Source organism: Alternaria ventricosa, assembly GCF_023758065.1.
Source record: "Alternaria ventricosa strain BMP 2768 chromosome Unknown scaffold_26, whole genome shotgun sequence".
Classification (NCBI taxonomy): Eukaryota; Fungi; Ascomycota; class Dothideomycetes; order Pleosporales; family Pleosporaceae; genus Alternaria; species Alternaria ventricosa.
The window spans coordinates 249,115-269,460 of NW_026055706.1; the positions used below are offsets into that span (position 1 = coordinate 249,115).

General features: G+C 51.6%; 10 protein-coding genes across 10 annotated transcripts; 4 read left to right on the top strand and 6 right to left on the bottom strand.

Annotated features, from left to right (window-relative positions):
• Positions 1-1,623: 1,623 nt before the first annotated feature.
• J4E93_010074 (uncharacterized protein) lies at positions 1,624-2,826 on the bottom strand (the record flags this gene model as incomplete). The annotated part of the gene is made up of 1 exon (XM_049347960.1): positions 1,624-2,826. One exon carries the CDS (start codon positions 2,824-2,826, stop codon positions 1,624-1,626), a length of 1,203 nt encoding a protein of 400 aa, XP_049194937.1.
• Positions 2,827-3,347: 521 nt separating this feature from the next.
• J4E93_010075 (uncharacterized protein) lies at positions 3,348-4,151 on the bottom strand (the record flags this gene model as incomplete). Its single annotated transcript, XM_049347961.1, has 3 exons — positions 3,348-3,838; positions 3,886-4,002; positions 4,067-4,151. 3 exons carry the CDS (start codon positions 4,149-4,151, stop codon positions 3,348-3,350), a joined length of 693 nt encoding a protein of 230 aa, XP_049194938.1.
• Positions 4,152-4,484: 333 nt separating this feature from the next.
• J4E93_010076 (uncharacterized protein) lies at positions 4,485-6,543 on the top strand (the record flags this gene model as incomplete). The annotated part of the gene is made up of 2 exons (XM_049347962.1): positions 4,485-4,651; positions 4,710-6,543. The coding sequence occupies 2 exons, from the start codon at positions 4,485-4,487 to the stop codon at positions 6,541-6,543; spliced, it is 2,001 nt and encodes a 666-aa protein (XP_049194939.1).
• Positions 6,544-9,907: 3,364 nt separating this feature from the next.
• On the top strand, positions 9,908-10,978 carry J4E93_010077 (putative secondary metabolism biosynthetic enzyme; the record flags this gene model as incomplete). The annotated part of the gene is made up of 2 exons (XM_049347963.1): positions 9,908-10,014; positions 10,240-10,978. 2 exons carry the CDS (start codon positions 9,908-9,910, stop codon positions 10,976-10,978), a joined length of 846 nt encoding a protein of 281 aa, XP_049194940.1.
• A 353-nt stretch (positions 10,979-11,331) lies between these two features.
• Positions 11,332-12,588, bottom strand: CPC2 (cross-pathway control WD-repeat protein cpc2; the record flags this gene model as incomplete). The annotated part of the gene is made up of 4 exons (XM_049347964.1): positions 11,332-11,757; positions 11,933-12,250; positions 12,324-12,450; positions 12,509-12,588. The coding sequence occupies 4 exons, from the start codon at positions 12,586-12,588 to the stop codon at positions 11,332-11,334; spliced, it is 951 nt and encodes a 316-aa protein (XP_049194941.1).
• A 750-nt stretch (positions 12,589-13,338) lies between these two features.
• On the top strand, positions 13,339-14,271 carry J4E93_010079 (uncharacterized protein; the record flags this gene model as incomplete). The annotated part of the gene is made up of 1 exon (XM_049347965.1): positions 13,339-14,271. The coding sequence occupies one exon, from the start codon at positions 13,339-13,341 to the stop codon at positions 14,269-14,271; it is 933 nt and encodes a 310-aa protein (XP_049194942.1).
• Positions 14,272-14,697: 426 nt separating this feature from the next.
• Positions 14,698-15,351, bottom strand: J4E93_010080 (uncharacterized protein; the record flags this gene model as incomplete). Its single annotated transcript, XM_049347966.1, has 2 exons — positions 14,698-14,951; positions 15,003-15,351. 2 exons carry the CDS (start codon positions 15,349-15,351, stop codon positions 14,698-14,700), a joined length of 603 nt encoding a protein of 200 aa, XP_049194943.1.
• Positions 15,352-15,747: 396 nt separating this feature from the next.
• On the bottom strand, positions 15,748-16,210 carry J4E93_010081 (uncharacterized protein; the record flags this gene model as incomplete). The annotated part of the gene is made up of 2 exons (XM_049347967.1): positions 15,748-16,043; positions 16,099-16,210. 2 exons carry the CDS (start codon positions 16,208-16,210, stop codon positions 15,748-15,750), a joined length of 408 nt encoding a protein of 135 aa, XP_049194944.1.
• Positions 16,211-16,692: 482 nt separating this feature from the next.
• J4E93_010082 (uncharacterized protein) lies at positions 16,693-17,595 on the bottom strand (the record flags this gene model as incomplete). Its single annotated transcript, XM_049347968.1, has 4 exons — positions 16,693-16,725; positions 16,774-16,823; positions 17,082-17,274; positions 17,380-17,595. 4 exons carry the CDS (start codon positions 17,593-17,595, stop codon positions 16,693-16,695), a joined length of 492 nt encoding a protein of 163 aa, XP_049194945.1.
• Positions 17,596-18,514: 919 nt separating this feature from the next.
• J4E93_010083 (uncharacterized protein) lies at positions 18,515-20,302 on the top strand (the record flags this gene model as incomplete). Its single annotated transcript, XM_049347969.1, has 1 exon — positions 18,515-20,302. The coding sequence occupies one exon, from the start codon at positions 18,515-18,517 to the stop codon at positions 20,300-20,302; it is 1,788 nt and encodes a 595-aa protein (XP_049194946.1).
• Positions 20,303-20,346: the final 44 nt, after the last annotated feature.

Below are 20,346 nucleotides of genomic sequence, written 5' to 3' on the forward strand. Positions count from 1 at the left end.
TGCACGGAGAGGGGAAGTCGGCACGATGGAGTTGAGATTTGGGGTCGATTGAGTTTGAGTCCTGGTTCGTGTTGTGGTTCTGTGTTGTTGCGGCGAGGTGCGAAGGTGGTTGGGTGGTGACGTCATGGTCGCGGGTAGTTTGGGGGCCGAGGATATATTGGTTGTTCTGCAGTCGCTTCACCTCGCTGTTTATCTTCTCTGTCTTTTGCGCTTAAGCCTAAGAGGTCTTTTTATAAAAGTACTTTAGTTATATATATTAAAAAGAAGATATTTAGTAATAGTAGTTTACTAAGCTATTTATCTAAAGTAGTTATTTTTATATATACTTATAGTAGCTAAAAATAACTCTATAATAAATTTATAATAAGTTATTATAATAGCTTATAAAGTAAAGATAGCTTATATAAAACTAAAGTTAAAGCTTAAATAATATATTTATAAAAGTATATTTACTACTACTATTTTTATTTCTTTATTATAATTATAAATACTTTATACTTCTAAAAATTTTTTAACTACTATTTTTTTATTTTTACTAATAACTAAGTAACTTATTTTACTTTTTTAATTTTTACTTTAAATTTTAAACTTAATATAATTTACTATAAAGCTTTATTTACTAAAAAGCTATTAGTAGTAACTATATATATATAAAAAAGCTAGTAAATACTTTATAAGCTTAAAGTAAAAGTAGCTTAGTTTATATTTAAGTAGCTTAATAATAGTATATAATTTACTTAAGTAATAGTATAAAGTTACTAATATTTTTTTTAGTTTTTAGCTTTTTTAAGTTTTATACTAATAAGCTTATAAAGTTAAAAGTACTACTTTAAAAGCTATTTTTAGTATAGCTATAGCTTATACTTATTAGAAAGATTTTTTTTTAATAAGTAAAAAAACTTAAGTAGTAAATAGTATTAGTAAATATATTAATTAATTACTATAGTAAGTAATTTTAGTAAAAGTAAAAAAAAAAGTATTATAAGTTAATTTTATAGCTTTATAATATTTTTTATTTATATAGAAAAGTAGCGTTATAAAAGAAAAAAATTTACTTTTAGACTAGCGCTTTAGTAAATAAAACTAGAATTACATTAATACATTAAGGACCTTGCTGTTTATCCCTGCCTCGCTGTACATCGATGTTCCGATAGCAGCAGCACTACGATAAGTGCGATTACTCAATGCTCTAAAGATCGATGTGTAGCGGCGAGGTCGTCACGAGAGCGACATGGGGATTATGCATGAATCTTGAGCATCTTCATTCTTTTTGCATCATTGTCACTGACACATCTCCATAATTGCGTTCTGTATTGTTACTTCCATCAATCTGGACCACTATCCTAGGAGTGACGGCCGACAGGGCTTGTAATGTCTACAGTTGCGCACTCAGGGCTTCGATCCTAATATCAACTTGTATGCACGCTCATGCAAACCCATCTACGCAAAGCACCGCCGCAGCCAGTGCGACTATTCTATTCTGATCGCGTTGATGCAACCCATGCGGTAACGTGCTTGGATGAACGAGTAATACCATCTCATGCAATGGAGAAGCTTGACAGGCCTGCAGCCTACATTGGGACGAGAAGAAACGGATGGGAAAACTTAGCGTTAACGTAGTCTTCAAAGCAATCCCAAATCAACACCACTCATCCAATCCCCCACCACCTCATCAGAGAACCTCTCAAACTCCTCCCAAGACTTAGCCTCCAGCTCTTCCTCAACTCTCCCACCCCGTAATCGCCAACACCCCACTTCGCATCTACAAGCCGGCGGATAATGATTCTGCGGTCTCCACGCCTCATCCTGATCATCCTCGCCCTCGTCGTCTATACCAATAGTTTCCAAATCAATAGGGTCAGGCTCATGCACAGCGAAAATACGATAACACAGCCCAGGATACTCCTCAAGGTACATAGCATGCCGCTTGAAGATATCATACCACTTCTCCTTCACCCACGGCTGTACATCGCCAGTTAGGGTAATCGTCTTGATATGTTGAAGATACCCTCCATACCAAGCATACTCCATTATCCAATCGATAACCAAGCCACTATCGCAGACATGCGGGCGCAGTCTTGCTTCAGCGTAGTTGCATGCCGGATTTGTCTCGCACCAAGCAGCTTCTTGGACGTCGTACCAGGGGTTTGCGTGCTTGTATGCGTCGCCGAAATGGATCTCAAGTTCCTTGGTGTGCAGAAGAAAATGGCCGGCGCCGTGGCAGAATTCGTCGCGGTATAAGTTGTCGCCGGCGACTGCACCGTCGCGGTAATGGAAGGGTGGGACTGCGACGTCGAACATGGCGAAGTATTGTTCAGCGGTGAAGTCGAGTTTGATTTTTTCTAGTCCGTGGAGTGATGAGAGATGCTTCATGCGAGCGTATTGCGCACCACGATCGGTCATTACCGGAAACTTCGTCGACAAGGAGAGTTTCGGGTCCTGGCAAATGGCGTCCCATGGGTGGTTGGGTAGATAATACCAGCCTATGCGGTCTTTCATCTTCAGACTCATCAGGAGATGGCTCATGTAGAATGTTGCTGGGTCGGAGAACTCTTTGAAGTCGGTCAGCCAGGAGCAGATGCGAGACCGAAAGTATTCTTGGAAAATGAATGATTGGGCATCGCTGGTCCGGGAGATGGTGGCGAAAGGATCGATGTTTTCAGGATTGGTGTAGGATAGTGTGTAATGAGGATGGGCGGAGCCATCGATTACGATGCGTTGCTGGCCGAGCCATTGCTTTAGCACGATGAGGAGTAGTTCTGGGGGCAGAGTCTGTGCAGCGACTTGGAATGTCATTTCATCATCGTTGCTTGAAAGATGTGCCATGGTTATGGATAACGCCTTGCAGAATAGGCGTCAAGACATGGGTAGAGAGCCTATATATATATATATTACAAAGCGCATGCTTAAGCGCATCGTTGGCATGATTTTCGTCACTGCGCGTGGTTTACAGTTCGGTTCGTGAATCGGTACCACAGTTCGTACTCGACACCTGACATAGTGCGGAAACGCGGAGACACTAAGGTGAATTTTCGATACTGCTGCGTTGTAACCAAGTAAGCAACAGTGTTGTTAGCATGAGTGTGAATATGTGCTAGGTATTGATGTTGACGAAGGCTGGCGGAGGAATCGGCTTTGCCAGGTTCGCATTGACTCAGGATCTGAGCCATAGTTGGGAAGCGTGGCATGACAGATCCTGCGCCACAGAGGATCATCTTGACAGTGTACAACATGAAATAGTTGATCGGACAGAAAGCAGTATTTTGGTAACATTGAAATATCGCACACGGTTGCTGATGTTTGCCAGATATTGAAACAGGTAGTTATACAGTCGCTATTGAACGTGGTCATGATCGTCGTTTGGTTGGCGCTGGACTCCAGCCCTGGGGTTGCCATTCCTGACTTTGAGCCGCCTGCTTCCACGGCGAGTCCTTGGGCTCCTTCTTCATTCTCTTTCTGGGTGTGAAGGCAGGCGCGTCGTCTTCGGCAGGCGGTGCTGGCGGGTCGCGTGGCATCTGCTGCGGCTCTGCGGGTTGTCCGGGCTCTACTGGCGCTGGTCTCGCGGCTTCCTGATCCAGAGATCGCGGTGGCTCTATGCTGTCACGTATCTCTTGGTCGGCATTCATTTGCGTGACGCCGCTGTCTGGGTCTCGCGACTGCAACATTTGCACAGGCTGCTGCTTATCCGGCGCATCGAGCGCTGACGGCTTCTCAGCCCATCGTGCATCTGCCTGCGCTGCGAGCTGCTTCATGCGCTCCTGCCTCATCATGTCCTGGTGTTGTTCGGCGACGGTGGGGGGTTCGTAGCGCGTGTGTCTCAGCCATTGCATCCATGACGCTGCCACAGTCAGCCTCGGTCAAACACTGGATATGGAAGGAACGAACGTGATATTTGCACGTCGCCATAGTGAGTGCTGCGACTGTATTTTGCTATCCGTCGGTTGCGCAGGGCGTGCAGAGCGTCCTTGAATTCCCAAAAGGTGTTGCCCTGGAGATCAAAGCCTACGAGGTGTTATTACTTGGAAGCAAGGATACGCCAGAGACCTCTGTTGTGGCCTGCACTCACCCACAAGCCACTTCTTGCGCCAGGGGAAGCGCTTCATCTTCCATTGGTACCATGCCTTGCGAATTGGACCCGGTGCGCCCGCCATGCTGAGTCTCGTTGGGCCGCGAACAAATTCCAGCGGGCGAATATCTGGAGGCGACTTTGACGCGCAGGCCGGTGACGTTGGGGCGAGTGGCTGGTGCGTTCACGTTAGCATATGTGCAAGCATTCCCCCACCACCAAGTTTCTCCACACAACAACACATGCCATCATTGCATACCCCGACGCCACAACAACACAATTAGCAGTCGAGGCCCTTACATAGAGACATATACATTACCATATCTCACTACTACACCTCGTGCACCCTCCCCATCACCGCCCACACGACCTTCGTGCCCAACCGCAACAAGCCTGATTTGCGCCCAAACCAACCACTATGGCGTCTGTAACGTCGCTGGACCAGGACATGCGGAGGCTGCGGATGGACAGATACACCCCCCAAGCAGCCAATGAAGTCCGCAGCTGGATAGAAGACACACTCGGAGAGCGCCTGCCTGCGGGAGATCTGCTGGATGCGCTCAAGGACGGGACCGTATTATGCAGGTACAGTGATATCCGTAGAGCTACCAGGTAGCCGGGCCAGTATAGCTAACTTTTTCAGACTCATCAATCTCGCCATACCCACGCCTGTCCGGTTCAAGAAGTCGAATATGCCCTTCATACAGATGGAGAACATCTCGCACTTCCTGCGAGCCTGTGAACAGCCGCCGCTGAACATGCCCGCCCATGATCGCTTCCTCACCGTCGATCTCTACGAATCGAAAGATCCAGCTCAGGTGCTGCAGTGTCTCGGCGCCTTCAGCCGTGTCGCCAACGCGAAGAACCCGTCCAACTTCCCTAACACCATTGGCCCGAAGCGTGGTGGAGCTGGCGCGTTGAGCCCGACGGCAACTGGCGGCATGCCGAGTCCTGCACTGCCGTCTCCCGGCTTCCCTCGCAGCAGAGGACCCAGCACCGCCAGCAACACCAGCGGCTCGAGCACATTCAACCCCCTTGCGCGACCTCCTGCCGAACGAACGGCATCGACGCTTAGTGCCGCACGCACCGGAGGCTCAGACACATCATACACATCCAACGGTCTCCCCAAGTCGCCCCCAGGCGGAGTCAGTAGCTGGAGCAAGAAGGTCGACGAAGGTAGCACAGCACCGGCATGGAACATTCATCAGTACGGATACATGGGCGGTGCGAGTCAAGGCAACCAAGGCATCTCATTTGGTGGCCGGCGGCAGATCACGAGCGCAGGTCCGCACGTGCCCAACCTGGCTGAGAAGGAGCGACTGCGACGCGAGAGGGCAGCCGAAGAAGAGCGACTCCGTTTGCAAGCTGAGGAGGCCGAGAACATACGTCGCGTCGAACGCGAAGCCGAGGAAGAGCGCATACGGATAGAGGAGGAGCAGAAGTGGGAAGAGGAGACACGCAAACAGCAGGAAGCCAAGCAGGCGCGACTGGATCAACAGAAGCGCGAGTGGGAAGAGCAAGAGCGCCAGTGGAAGCTGGAGGAGGAGCAACGCCAACGTGAAGAGCGCGAGGCACAGGATAGAATCGACGCCGAGACGAGACGAAAGCGCGCTGGAAGCGATGCCAGGCTCAAGGGGCAGTACCTGAGCGAATACCAGGCTGAAAAGGTCAGGTCACCGCGTAGCCGACGAGGAAGCAGCGAAGAGCCCAACGCTGAACGCGACCGCATACGAGAGCTGGAGCGCCAGCTCGAAGAGGCCAAAGAACGCGAGCGCCAGTACCAGGCAGAGCGCGAAGGACGCCTGTCAGATAAGAAGGTGCGATCGCGGTCCAAGAGCCGTACGCGCGAGCGATCAAAGAGTCGAGCCCGACCAGCGCCTCCACCCCGCGCTCCCTCGCCACAAGACAGCAACGTCTCATGGGCGCAAGCAGACGACCGCGAGTACCTACGCAAGCAATGGGACCAGACACAGAGACAGCCAGCGCGACCCCTCCCCGAACCCGCAGCGCCATCTCTCCCCACGCGTCCACTACCAGAACCAACCACGCGACCCCTTCCCGACCCAGCCACATACACAAAGCAGAGCCGGACCGACCGCTACCTCTCCTCCAACCCGGCCCCCACACCACCCAAACCCCAAACCTACATCCCACCCGAGCTCACATCCACCTCGGAACAACGCGGCGAAGACGCCCGCCGAGCCGCCGCTCAAACAAAGACAAAAGCCGCCGGCTGGGCCAGCAAGTCCCTCCTCGAGCGCGAAATGGAGCGCGAGCGCGAGCGCCAGAAGGAGTGGGAAGAGTCGCAGCGTGCGCTGCAAGAAGCTGCCAAGGATCCTAATGCGGGGACTGGTGGAGGCCAGAGCTGGGATGTCAATCAGTATGGGTATATGGGTGGGGATAATCAGAATAAGTTGGGGGGCATTGGGGCGGGGAAGAGGCAGATTATTGGACCTAGGCCTTTTGGACCGAGGTAGATGGATGGGATGAGGAGTGGGGGAAGGGGTGATTTCGTTTGTTTAGGCTTGGTAGATGTTGCATGTTAGCGCTGCTTGCGGCGGGATATGTACGTTTTTCTAATACATTAATTTTAGACTTTCTGCACATCTGCTTTGGTCATCGAAGAGTACATTCTGCTAGGTATGATGGAGATCAATCAGTCTTTCTACTCGTTACCATGACCTTGACCCGAGCTAGAAACATGTTCCGAATTGTGTTGCTGAACGACTATTATGTTGTGTAAGTATCTTGATAGCTTGTGGGTTCTTCACAGACATTGATATACGGGTGTCGAGCCCGCCTAACCCGTCTTACTCACAACGAAAGCTACAAACAGACCACAAGCAGTCACCATATACGCGCTCACGCCGAAGGCACCCTGAATATCGTGCTCCAACACCGACCAACAAACTCCGAAAAGCAAGCTTCCTAAGATGAAGACCACAAAGCTGATTGTGATGATGAGGTCGAAATCCCAGCCTTCTTGGAAGTAAAAGCCCCATCCGTCAACTGGCTGGTCATCGATCGTAGATAATTCGCCGACCACACGTTTGGGTGCTCGATGCAATATCCAGGTAGATTTCTTGTCGACACTGGCCGGGCTTTTGAGCATACGAAGCAAAGTATTTGGCCCGATAGGCGGCCAAGTACCAGGTGGACAAGGGATGTCGCAGCGATATTCTGCGTTGGGGAAGGGCTCGATGATGTGCACTGGCGGTAGGCATTCACAGCAGCTTGTTGTGGAAATTGGGGAGGGGCACGATAGGTTGTGGTCGCGGATGTCGACATGTTCGTTGTTGTGGAGAAGGAACTAAGATCATCTTAGTTCTGGTCGGCATGCTCGATTTGGCTATTTGACTGACCTTTGTGAAGAATATTCCTTGGATAGAACGGCAGGATAATAGGCGCAGTAAACGGTTGCGGCGTTGAGCTATCTTGCTTCTGAGGAGGGTAAAGAGTGCTTGGTCGTTTCTGATGGTATAAATGTCGGTTTGAAGTAGTGCTGGATCGTTGCGATTGCGATGTACGCAGGTCATTAGATGGACAGTGTTGAGCTGTTGCTGTGGGCTCCCTGGGGGTATCGTATTCGTTGTGGTAGCTGTGCCACTGATGTTGTGCCGAGGCAAGCCTGTATGATTACGGTTGTGCCATGGAAGCAATAATAGTATGCTGCTACTAATGTGATGTAGCCAAGTTGAGACCCTAGTAGTGTATCGTTGGACAGCGAAAACGTAGTTGTAGGACACAGCGGTAATCTTGAAGTCTGGTAAAGACTGTCGCATCTCTTGTACTAATTCCTTGATGCCATCCGTTCGTAGTTCAATGAAGTCGTCGAAGAATCGATCGCCGGAGCTCTACGGTGAACTTCAGTGACGTTCATCACACGAAAATCGTTCGGAGACTCACACTGTCACTTCTTATTCGAGTCCAACCTGGCATTAATGAAGGCTCCAGCCACCCTAAGGAAATGAAGACATCATCGGTCAACAAAAAGACAGCATCTAGTAGGAGAAACAAGGCGGCTCTCGCGCCAAGTGATCGGTCAAAGCCCAGGAGCAGACTATGGCCTAGGCCGCTCGCTTCCTCTTTGAATGTACGCCATGTACGTTTCATATCGCCGTTGACGACAGACATTGGCGTGGGTCCGTCCACGACCGTCGGTTTATGTGACGTCGTCAGATACTTCGTGAAGAATCCGCGTATACGCGCTTGCAGTGTCGCATAAGCATTGCTCTCCATCAAGAAATGGCGGAAAGCTTCCAAATCTTCAATTTCAGTTGCATCAAGGGGGCGCTCCGCTGCCTCGTCCTCCGAACTATCTTCCGGTTCCAGTGTTCTCGGGTAGACATTGACTAGACAGGCATATCCTCGGAGAATTCGAAGATTATCTTCAAGTCCGCCGGCAACGCATCGCGCAGCTACACGGGCCTTCACATGGACAAGACGGGAAGCGGCAAATTCAAGATGGTCGTTGGCTTCGTCTTTTAGATCTCCAGCATAAGTCTTGATAGCTCCACGAACATGTCTCTCGAATCTTTTGTGCCCGATCTCTTCGCCGTTGCGAGCTGCTTCATAGAAAGGTATCAGGACCGGATCCTGCAGTAATATGGTGACGAAGATCTGAGTAGCGCGTTCGATCTGTTCAGATGAGAACCCGCTTTCTCTCGAGAGTGCCGTGGCTAGAGTGTCCGAGGACTCTACGGAGAACACGGAGTCCAAAGAATCCGATGTTGTGGATATGACGGATGCGTCATCATCTGGATCTTCCTGTACCCTTTGCTGTTTCTGTGAAACCACAAGTGCGCTGTCCGCTGCCTCCACTGATGCTGGGATTTCATGCTCGTTATCTTCATTGTGATCGAATGTGGCTAGGAACTCTTTGGTCGTTTGGTGGGCCAACGTGACCTTCCCTGTTTCAGGCGAAGCTTTGATCAAAGGACCAGGTCTTAATTCCAATCTGACTGCATCATTATCGCGGGGTATGTAGGCCTTGCAAGCCATGCACTGTATTGTCTGCTCATTCTCCCGACCACACTGGGTGCAGTTCCATACTTGGACGTACGACATGATGATGTTCAATTATTGTATTGGAATGCTTGGAGTTGGCATTAATGATGGACGAGCTGAGATGCGTGACTGGGTGGCGGTCGCATGGAGCTGATGAATGAAAGGACATCCGCATATGAAGCAACAGACTGGGCGCATCAGGCTGAGAATTGTCAGATGACTAGGCAGCCACAGCCTTGCCGTGAGGGATGTCTTCTTACTCTTCGCGTGAACATGATATCACAAACTGAAAATAGCGAGAAATTAATGACATGGCTTTCTTTGACATCGGATTGTCCATGGGCCGGGGGATTAGTACGCTATGCGATGGAAAAGGTTCATAGGCGACATCGTCGCATAGTGGCGTCGGTTAGCTACTATAGTGTTGGCTATGGCTCCGGAGAAGGCACACGACCGTTATATACCACTGTCGAACCGGGTTCAATATCTCGTTGGTCGTTTCGAGGTGAAATTCGCATGTCAAAAATTCGCATGTCAAGTTCTGCTATTACTGCGCTTCGGCCGTTGGAGATCGATCCGCTCGGTATCGCATTTGGTAACCCGCTAACCGTATTCACTCTACCTCGGCTCGATCATCACAAGCTCCAACCGACTCGCCCACCCAGGTCATCGGAGCCGACGACATCTCACTCCTCATCTTACGGACGTATCGGCGTTCTTCGTGACATTAATTTTCACCTTTCCGAACAGGAAGTTTCACCAGCTTCATCATAAGAAAAGAGAAAGAGCAAGGACAAAGGACATCGAACGAAACCACGCGATCACGAAGCAACAATGGCGGAAGCATACCAGAAAGAGTTCTTCAATGTCTCATTCCCGGCTGAACATGTTGCGCATGTTGAGATCAACCGACCGGAGAAGCTGAATGCTTTCAAAGAGGTGTAAGTAAACGACATTTCATCTGCTTTGCGGGAGGTCCGGGTTAATGGCTTCGGAATCAGCGCGTATCACGTGTTGCGATGAAAAAGAAGGATGCACACCAAGATCACATATTGTTGGGCAGGTGCATATGAAACGGTGTTCATTGATGATGTCCAAATCGATCTTAACCTCTATTCCATATGATGCACACACGTCAACAAAACCCCAAACTAACACACCCCCAGCATGTGGCTAAACCTCTCCACCATCTTCCGCGCCCTCTCCCACGACCCCTCCGTCCGCGCCGTCCTCCTAACCGGGTCCGGCGACCGCGCCTTCACCGCCGGCCTCGACGTGCAAGCCGCCTCAGAAAACGGCGCCCTATCCACGCAAGCCGACATCTCAGATGGCGCCCGCAAAGCCAACGCCCTCCGCCGACACATCCTAGAATTCCAATCCTGCATCACCGACATCGAAAAATGCGAGAAACCCGTCATCTGCGTGCTGCACGGCGTGTCCTTCGGTCTAGCGCTGGATATGAGTCTAGCGTGTGATATCCGTGTGAGTACGACGACGACGAGATTTAGTGTGAAAGAGGTGGATATAGGTCTTGCAGCTGATATTGGTACTTTATCGCGTCTGCCTCATTCTGTTGGAAACCTGTCCTGGGTCAAGGATATTGCGTTGTCGGCGCGGATCTTTGGGTCGGATGAGGCGCTGCAGCATGGGCTTGTGTCGAAGGTGTACAAGGATAAGCAAGAGGCGGTTACTGAATCGACCAAGTTGGCGACGTTGATTGCATCCAAGTCGCCGGTGGCGGTGCTGGGAACGAAGGAGATTATCAATTACTCCAGGGATAGGCCGATTAGTGAGGGACTGAATTACACGGCTGTGTGGAATGCGGCTATGTTGCAGACGGCGGATGTCAAGGATGCTATGATGAGTGGGTTGAAGAAGACGAGCCCCAAGTTCAGCAACTTGTAAAAAGGCCATCGCATGTGTTTTGGAAAGATCCTGGGATGCGATTATCATATGAAAGACTTTTATCCCATACCATATCCGAGCAGCGAGACACTTCGTTCGTCGCGGAGGACGTCTCAGTGAGCAACCTTAACATTCCATAGCCCACATACGAAAACATAAACCACCACGCATGGCAAGCAACCACTTTTGGACTTGAGAATTTTCATTGACTCTAAGCGCCTGGACGTGGTAATGCCGGAAGAGTCCCAAACCCATCCCGCATGAGCATCAATCATAACCCATGGCATGCTACAGAAGATGTGGAATCGTGATTTTCCCGTTACGCCCCGTTGCACTACCCAACATGCACTACCTTATCCCCTCGCCATGACACCCCAGCAGCGGATACGGTTGTCGGTGTATCCGGCGAACAGGGTCTGACCGTCGGCGCTCCAGGCCAAGGAGACACACTCGGGCTCCCGGCTCTTCTTGCCAACCTCCATGTACTCAGGCTTGAGCTCGTCAACCTTGGACTTCTTCTCAAGGTCGAAGATGATGATGCTGGAGGCGGTGGCAGCGCACAGCCAGTAGCGGTTGGGGGAGAAGACAAGGGCGTGGATCTCGTCACCGGCGGAGAGAGAGTAGAGGTGCTTGGACTCGTTCAGGTCCCACAGCATGGTGGTTCCGTCCTTACCACCGGAAGCGCAGAGAGAGCCATCGGGCGAGATGGTGACGGTGTTGATGTAGCCGGTGTGACCGATGTGGTCAGTCTGGATGCGGCAGGAAGCGAGTTCCCAGACCTGGATATTGTCAGCTTCCCGAATTTGAAGTGGCTTGAAGTAGATCGAGTGAGGAGCGTAAATCAGTACTAGGTGATAATTGTCTCATAGCCGAAGCTCTGAAGTAGCAAATACATAGATATTCATCATATAAACAAGGAAAGGGAGAAATTGGTGTAAACGCGGATGTACGCACCTTGACGAGCTTGTCCCAACCAGCAGAGACGATGACGGGGTTCTGGGGGTTGGGGGAGAAGCGGACGCACGAGACCCACTCGGTGTGGCCCTTGTCGGTGATGGTGTACTTGCAGTCACCGAGGGTGTTCCAGAGCTTGATGGTTCGGTCGCGCGATCCGGAGACGATCTGGCGGTTGTCGGCGGAGAAGGAGACGGAGAGAACGTCGTTGGTGTGGCCGACGAAGCGGCGGGTGGTGACACCGGTGGAGAGCTCCCAGAGGCGGAGAGTCTTGTCCCACGATGAGGAAAGAGCGTAGGCGCCGTCAGAGGAGATGACCTGTGCAGCAATTGTCAGCTCAGCTGTCGTCGCTTCCTAGCTAGCCAATTGCCCAATTTTGTAGTGAACGTACACAGTCGGAGACAATGTGGGAGTGACCGTGCAGACTCCTCTTGGGGTAACCGTAGGAGGTCTCGTCGCGGGTCAGGTTCCAGATGATCAGAGTCTTGTCGCGCGATCCGGACAGGAGCATGTTGGGGCTAATCGCGTGTCAGTATTGCGCATTCGTGCATTTTCCCTCATCCCGCGTATACGCACTTCTCCAGGGAGGTAGCAAGGGAGGTGACCCAGCCGGAGTGGCCCTCGAGGGTGCCACGGAGTACGAGTTGCTCGGCCATGATTGCGATGAGTGGCTTCTGCTTGGGATGGACGTAGGCGCACTCGGGTGTTAATAGTTGTTCGTCGAAGAGCACTGCGCACAAAGCCTGGAGGCTTCAAAATTCCAAGGTTGATAGGCGAACCACTAGCGTTGTTTGGGCTTAGCGCGGTCCGTCAGCACCGGAGCCCTTACTCGACATTTGACCTCACTTGGACATGACATTGTCAAGCCACTAATAAAGTGCCCGTAGTGAGGGTGCAGGTTCCCATGCAGGCATACATCCTCCTATCACAGTTCACACGATGTTCTATTCTCAGTAACTCACTCTCAAGTCAGGTATGAGGGGTAGTCAATATGCTTGCCCGAATCTCACCTGTGCACCATGTCATGTTATCGCTTGCATTAGTTAAGTACTCACGTTGATTTGCTTTCTGAAGGATTACACCAGTGCATGGCCAGGACTGGATGAAGCATCTCTACTCGTTCCTTCCCTGACCTCAAAACTTCCATCCAAAGCCGACTAAGTCCGGTCTCCCACGTCTTATCTCCGCGCTAATTCCCCACCATAGAAACATGTACAAAAGCATGGGACTGCATACCTCGCATGTGATAGAGATGACCTGATCTTGTTCTTGATCTAATGTGATGACTTATACCCACGTACATATAACAAGAAAGTGCTACCAGATGCGAACTCTAGATTACTTTCCCTCAACATAACATCCATCCCATAACACTCGCACACCACACTATCAAACATTTTTCCACAATGACCACCCCCCAAACCACCATTCTCTTCCTCGGCGCCGGCGAACTAGGCTCAGCCTTCCTCCCTCACCTCTCCGCCCTCCGCAACACCCACATCACAGTCGGCATACGCTCCCCATCCAAATACACTCACCTCCAATCCCCCAACATCTCCCTCACAGCCATCGACCTCTCCTCCCCCTCTCCCGACCTCGCACAAACGTTCTCCGCATACGACATCCTCATCTCCGCCACAGGCTTCGGCGCCGATCCCAGCAGCGTCCTCAAACTCGCCGAGGAAGCTCTGTTGGCTGGCAAGATCAGAAAAGAGCAGGGGAAAGACAGACTATGGTTCTTTCCCTGGCAGTGGGGTGTTGATTACGATGTCATTGGTGATGGAGAGGGTATGATGCCGTTGTTTGGTGCGCAGCGCGATGTGAGGGATTTGTTGAGGGAGAAGGCTGAGGAGAGCAATGTCAAGTGGACGGTCGTTAGTACGGGGATTTTCATGTCGTTTCTTTTCGAGCAGTTCTGGGGGATTGTGGATCGGAGTGAAGAGGCGCAAGGGAAAGTGGTAGTTAGGTGTCTGAGGGACTGGAATCACAAGGTTACTGTGACGGATGTGAACGATATTGGACGGGTGTTGACGAGGGTTATCGCGGAGGATGTGGAAGCTGAGGACCGTGTCTTGTATATTGCGGGTGATACGATTAGTTACGGGCAGCTGGCTGATATTCTCAAGCGAGCGAGCGGGAAGCAGGTTGAGCAGGAGGCGTGGAGTATTGAGCACTTGAAGCAGGAGCTTGACTCGGCGCCAGAAGATGGTATCAAGAAGTACAGGCTGGTATTCGCCAGGGATGGCGTGTGGTGGGAGATGAACAGGACGGTGAATAAAGCGTTGAGCATAGACATGATGGATGTTGAAACGTTTGCTAAGAGGCTATTTAGTAGATAGGAGGTGGTCGTCAGCTGAAAGCAATGAGCGTGTTGTAAGTTTCGATATAGATTTCGTAATCCGCATTAGGTGTAATTACTGATGAACTTTATGACAAGTAATACTACATAAGCGTGAGCCGAAAGCATCGCGACAGCCTGGGGATGGGACGTACTTGTTCCCACGTGCCTTCACAGCCGTCTCACTGCTCTCGCTTCCCCTAGGGTATGGTCCCAGCCTGCGCTATACCCTCTTGATCCGTGTCGGGACTATAGCATTCGCGCCTGTAGCTGCTCCACCTCCTTCTCGTCCACCACCCCTCATGGAAACCCCGGGTATATCTTCATCGTTCTGCCTCTTCCTCTTCATTCCCGCCTCAAGGGCCTCAGCTGCATAGTTGTCGTGACCAAAGGCAGGTATCATTCCTCCATGTGCACCAGGTCGCTCCTAACGTCCCGGTGGTCCAGGAGGGTATCTGCCAGGAGGTCCTCCAGGCGGCATTCCCATACCACCCGGTGGTGGGTAAGGCATTCCTCCAGGGGGTGAGCCTGCCTGTCCTGGTGGTGGGAATGGGAAGGGCGGCATTCCTTGGGGTGGGCCGCCTCCCATGTGCGGTGGTGGGAAGGGCGGCATACCGCCAGGGCCCGGTGGCATACCGTTTGGCGGAGGGAAGGGTGGCATTCCGTTGGGTGGCATTGGAGCTGTCGCGCTGTCAGTATGGGATCGTAAGTGGTAACTATGCGGCAACTTACGACCTCCGCGGCCCATGAAGTTTGGAGGCATTCCACCCATGGGCGGCATTCCTGGTGGCGGGAATCCAGGCATACCCATCGGTGGCATTCCCATTGGGGGCATCCCGCCCATAGGTCCTCCAGGGAAGCCACCAGCCAGGTTCTGTTGGAACAGCGGGTTGGCTTGGCCTTCTGTGTTGTACGCGTCGGTAATACTATTGATGACTTGCTGTGTCTGGTCGCTCGATATCTGCTCGTAGTAGGCTTGGACGTTGCGGAGATGGTTGCGACCGTTGTTGTGCGCCTTCCGCACGCTCATACTGTCGTGGGTGAGGTAGACATCGCAGTAGTCGCAGAAGAACTTCGGCATCGTGTACAAGGTGTTCGTCTGGGCGCAGAAATGGGATATTGGGATTGATGGAGTTGGTAGCGAAGTTGCGCGTGGAGTACGGAGCGCGTCGCAAGAGCTAGAACTGGAAGAATCCCGTCGGCGAAAGTTGCGCCGATGGTCTTGGCAAGCCTCATCGCCCTTTCACGTGTTCCGTCACAGAGTGCGCACCTTCCACATCATGCATCACTGCCCACGCCATCTCGCATTGATGCTGACTGGTCGCAATTCGAATTGGGCTCTCTGCAACATCCCGAATCTCATACAAGAGATCGACTTTCGCATGCATAGGCTGCGAACGTCGTCCTGTTGAATCCATCTACGGCTCCCTGAGGGACGCGTCCAACATGCTCTCGTCGAACCTCACATCACCGTCTCCTATTGAGGATCATGGGCCGAAACCTCAATCTCTACCTTCATAGCATCCTCGCCTAGTTTCACAACACCAACACACGTCCAGATAGGCTGATGATCCGGCATCCATTTCTTGAAATTCCGCACCATAGCCCCCAAGGCCTCATTGTCCATAGGGATGTGGTAAGAGTTTACGCGGAACACCTGCGACCAGCCCTTCCCACCAGCGGTCCTCAGAGCGAGTTCCACATTCTGGAAAGCTTGGTCGATCTGAGCGTCAATGTCTGCGGGTATGAGTCTGGTCATGGGATCCCATCCACCTACAGTCGCAGTCATCAGTTTGTGGAGCTCAAGGAAGTCACGGGTATGAGTTACCTTGGCCTGCACATTCGATTCGGTCGCCGATCCGGACTGACTGGCTGTATCTGGTGTTCTCTCTGGCCGACTCGCCCTTTCCAGGGTATGCGTAATACTGGAGGTGCGACATGTTTTTGCGGCTGTGTGTGTGTATAGATTCAATCTTTGGAGATCTCGCACGTATCGTGACATTGTGGTACCACAGCATTTATAGGTACCAACATTGGCATATGACGCATATACTAATCATATACAGTCCGGCTGACCAAGCTCGCAGGGAAGCTATCGTTAGCTGCTTGGGTGGGCTCACGGCTCCTTCTCCGCTGTTCCGCTGTACCACCGTGTCCGCTGCGCCATCGACAATACCACTCCGCCATGCATGATACGACAATGTACGATATGAGAATTAGGGTTCGGCCTACGGTGTTCAATTTAATTGAGTCGATAATCTGCACAACGAGGGAGCCCTCGGCTGCTGGCACGACAACTAGACAGACGTCTTTCACGACATCTCAACTCGCTCCACGGACTACGAGGTGGAACCAACAACATCAACCACTTTCCCGACATAGAGTGTCATACCCACGATGCGTCGCGTATCTTCCATGGCAACTAGATGTTGTCGTAAGCCTTCCCACACACCCGCTGCGAGCTGTCAGTACCGCACGTTGGAGAAGACAGAACATGACATACCAGACGTCGCTCCGAGAAGTCCTTGCGAAGCTCCAACCACACGTCTCGGTCTGTACAATCCCACTCGCCTTCCGAAACTGATCTGCACGACGGCTGTTGTCTTGCGACCTGTTCCTCTGTCGCGTTCAACCACGGTTTCGGCAACGGCCAGTCTGAAAAGTGGACAAACTTAGCTTCTTTCAGTGCGTCCCTTGCATTCCAAGCTTCCCTCGACGAACCAAGGTAAGCATCATGCTGGTCGATCTGGTGACGGAATTCACCAGTCAAAAGATCGTATCTACGATGCGGTATCACTAGAGTCGACGCACCGAACACCTTGTTCAAGATATCCATATCGTAGTCATAGCCCTCGTGGTGTTCCATTGCGCTTTGCACCCGCTGCCAGCCATCCTCCGATGGCTCGATGACTATGAGTTGGGACGATAGGAAGAACTGTTCAAGCCAGTATGCCCGAGGCATGGCGACAGGAGCCGTGGGAAGGAGGAAAAGCTCGTCCATATGCTACTAATCGTCAACACCGGTCATTGCAGCAAGCGACAGCTTCGCCTGTCAACGGGGAGAGGAACGTACATTCAGGAGCGTCGCGTCTGAGTCTAAAGAAATCACGCGCTTGTACTGAGTCTGATTCCATGCTAACAGTTTCGTGTAGCTGTCTTGCCACGTCGCATCCTTCTCATTGACATACGTCCTTACTTGAATAGGGTTCAGCTTTGCGTGATACTGGTCCCGAGCTTGAGCAAGCAGCTTGCCTTCATATTCGATTGGGGGTGCGTCGTCGTCGAGTACATCTTTGGGCACCTTCCACTTCTGTGGATACAACATGAGAAGATCGGCTCTCGTCCCATGTCGTCTGAGCGCCTCAAAGATCATGAGAGAGTTGCAGAGGTAGTTCGAGTTTGTTACATATTGTACGTATGCGAAGTCTGACCAGACTATGCTCTCGTCTGTGATTGGCATCGAGCACTGCAATGACTCCGTTTTGGAAGGAGGGTTGTGTTTAGTGAACTCTCGGAATTGGGTTGGAAGTCGAGCAACATGCTCATCGTACCTTACTAAGACACCCGCTAGCAGAAGAAAGGCTCCAACCATGAAAAGAACACGCAGCCTGCGTGCCGAAAGCGCATATTGGAAACGTACGGAGAGCGGTATATGCGAACCTCGACCATGGCATGCAAAGGAGGGCAGAGCAGAAGAGTTTGAAGACATGCCTAATGTACAGACGATCCTTGGACGTTGAGAAGTAAACACAAGAACTGAGACTGCGTGGCATGGAGCGTTGCTGGATGATTGCAAATGTAGGTCGTGGCCACTTCTCCGTCCCTCGGGAAGACACTGCGGGCGAGATTGCTTGCAGCAAGGCACACTCCATCACGAAGGCTGACTACATGCTGTCGGGAAATGACCGCATGACGACAACAAAAAGGTTACATTGTCGGCGGAGTACATCCTGTGCGATGCACAATGCTATTGTTATAGTACTTCAGGACCGATGCATGCACCGAGAACAGCATCTTCGACCAATCGTGCAAACTTCGGGCCCCGCCCGTGACTTCATTCGAAACGCCATGTAGGTTGTTATCCGTTCCAACTTACATGGATCGGAAGGCTCGTGTCACCGACGGGTGGGGTACCTTCTACACACCCGTTCGCACTGACTATGTATAGCAGGCCATGACTGGTCGTAAGATACCTCGTTGTGACTTATCACACTGTCTCTGATACAACAGTCACACGCCTTCCGATGTCTTCACGATCTTTCCTCCAGATAGGCGTCAATTTCCTGGTCTTCTTCATAGTTCGCTCGACTACGCAGAGCCACCTGGATGTACCATGGAGTGACAAGAAGTATGGCCCCGATGGACCATGGCAAGCTGTACGAATTACGGTCGGAGGCAATGATACCAATCTGAAGATAGGAGGTCAGAACCACGCCGACGTCGACGTCTATCCGGGAGGATCGTTTGAGAGTTTCATCTTCAGCCAATCAGCTTGCGATCCTTTCCCCGATAGTACTTGTGGTGAAGGAGGCACGTGGGAGCCAGATGCTGGTGCAACCAGCTTCCTCCCACTGGGCGGGTGGCACCCTACTGTCAAAATCCCATCTTTCGGTCTAATGGCGGGCCCCGCGAACTATACGGATCGAGCGTTGACAATCCGCGGCACGACAGTATGGAACGCCTCAATCATGCATACGAATTCAGGAAACATCACGGCTTTTGATGGCAAGGTGTCAGGGATGAGGCTCGGCTACTTGGGTCTTGGGGGCGGAGAGCAAGTGCAGACCTTCTCGGAAAGCGACACTGTTGCCGGGTACGACGTATCACTCAACGTCTATAACGGTAAGCTATACAAGGATGGCATCATCGGTTCATATTCGTACCTGCTACATATCGGATCCGCTGCATTCGACTATCCTGGCTCACTGGTCTTCGGTGGCTACAACAAAGGTCGCGTTATAGGTCCACCAACGTCCTTTCGAGACCAGGATAAAGTCGACCTCCTTGACATTGGCATCGGGGTTGAGTATGGCGAATCACCCTTCGATGTGGACAGCATCAGTAATCTGCTTGTCGCCGACACTGGCGAGACAGGAAAGGCCCAACAAGTCATCATCGACCCTCGTAACCCGTACCTGTCACTACCGGACAACACATGCGAAGGCCTTGCCAAAGTACTTCCGATCAAGTACGATCCAACGACGAAATACTTTCTCTGGAAGACGGACGACTCAAACTATGCCAAGATCGTCACCTCTCCTGCATACCTCAGCTTTACCTTCCCCCCTGGATCTGGAGCCAACCTCAATGTCACGATCAAAGTTCCTTTCGCACTACTCAACCTCACACTTGACACCCCTATCGTCGAGAAGCCGACACCCTATTTCCCCTGCCACTCTTACACGCCTACAAACGAGGACGACCGCTATAGGTTAGGCCGCGCCTTCCTCCAAGCAGCCTACGTCGGTCGCAACTGGGCTTCGCAGATAACATGGCTTGGTCAAGCTCCTGGGCCAGGCTTCAACGGTCAGGGCCTAGGTGACCAGCTCACGGACATTGCCGACGGAGCAACCACTCTAGACTACTGGGATAGCGAGAAGACGAACTACTTCAACCAGAGCTGGGCGGGACACTGGAGTGTCGTTGAGAGCGTGAAGCCGAATTCACCTAACGACACCGATGTGAGCACATCAGGGAGTAAGACACGATCTGAGCAAAGCCTGTCAACGGCTGCCAAAGCAGGTATCGGGATCGGCGCTGCACTTGGCGGTATAGCCATCATCGCTGTTGTCTTCTTCCTATGTTTTCGACGCAAACGCAACCGTAAAGTCGTTCCGGATGATGGTCTTCCCACGCCGCAACAACACGCATACGGCTCGCCAATGTCACCAATGTCGGCGCTATCACCAATGCCAGCTCAATATGGTCAGCCAGAGAAAAAGAACAATGAGTTCTATTCGGGTACGCAGGAGATGTACACGGCTCCGGTGGCTCAGGAGTTGCCCGATTCGAACGACGTGCGACACAACTGATTGGTGCAAGATCTACCTTGCTGGTGTGGTCAGTACGGTTTAGA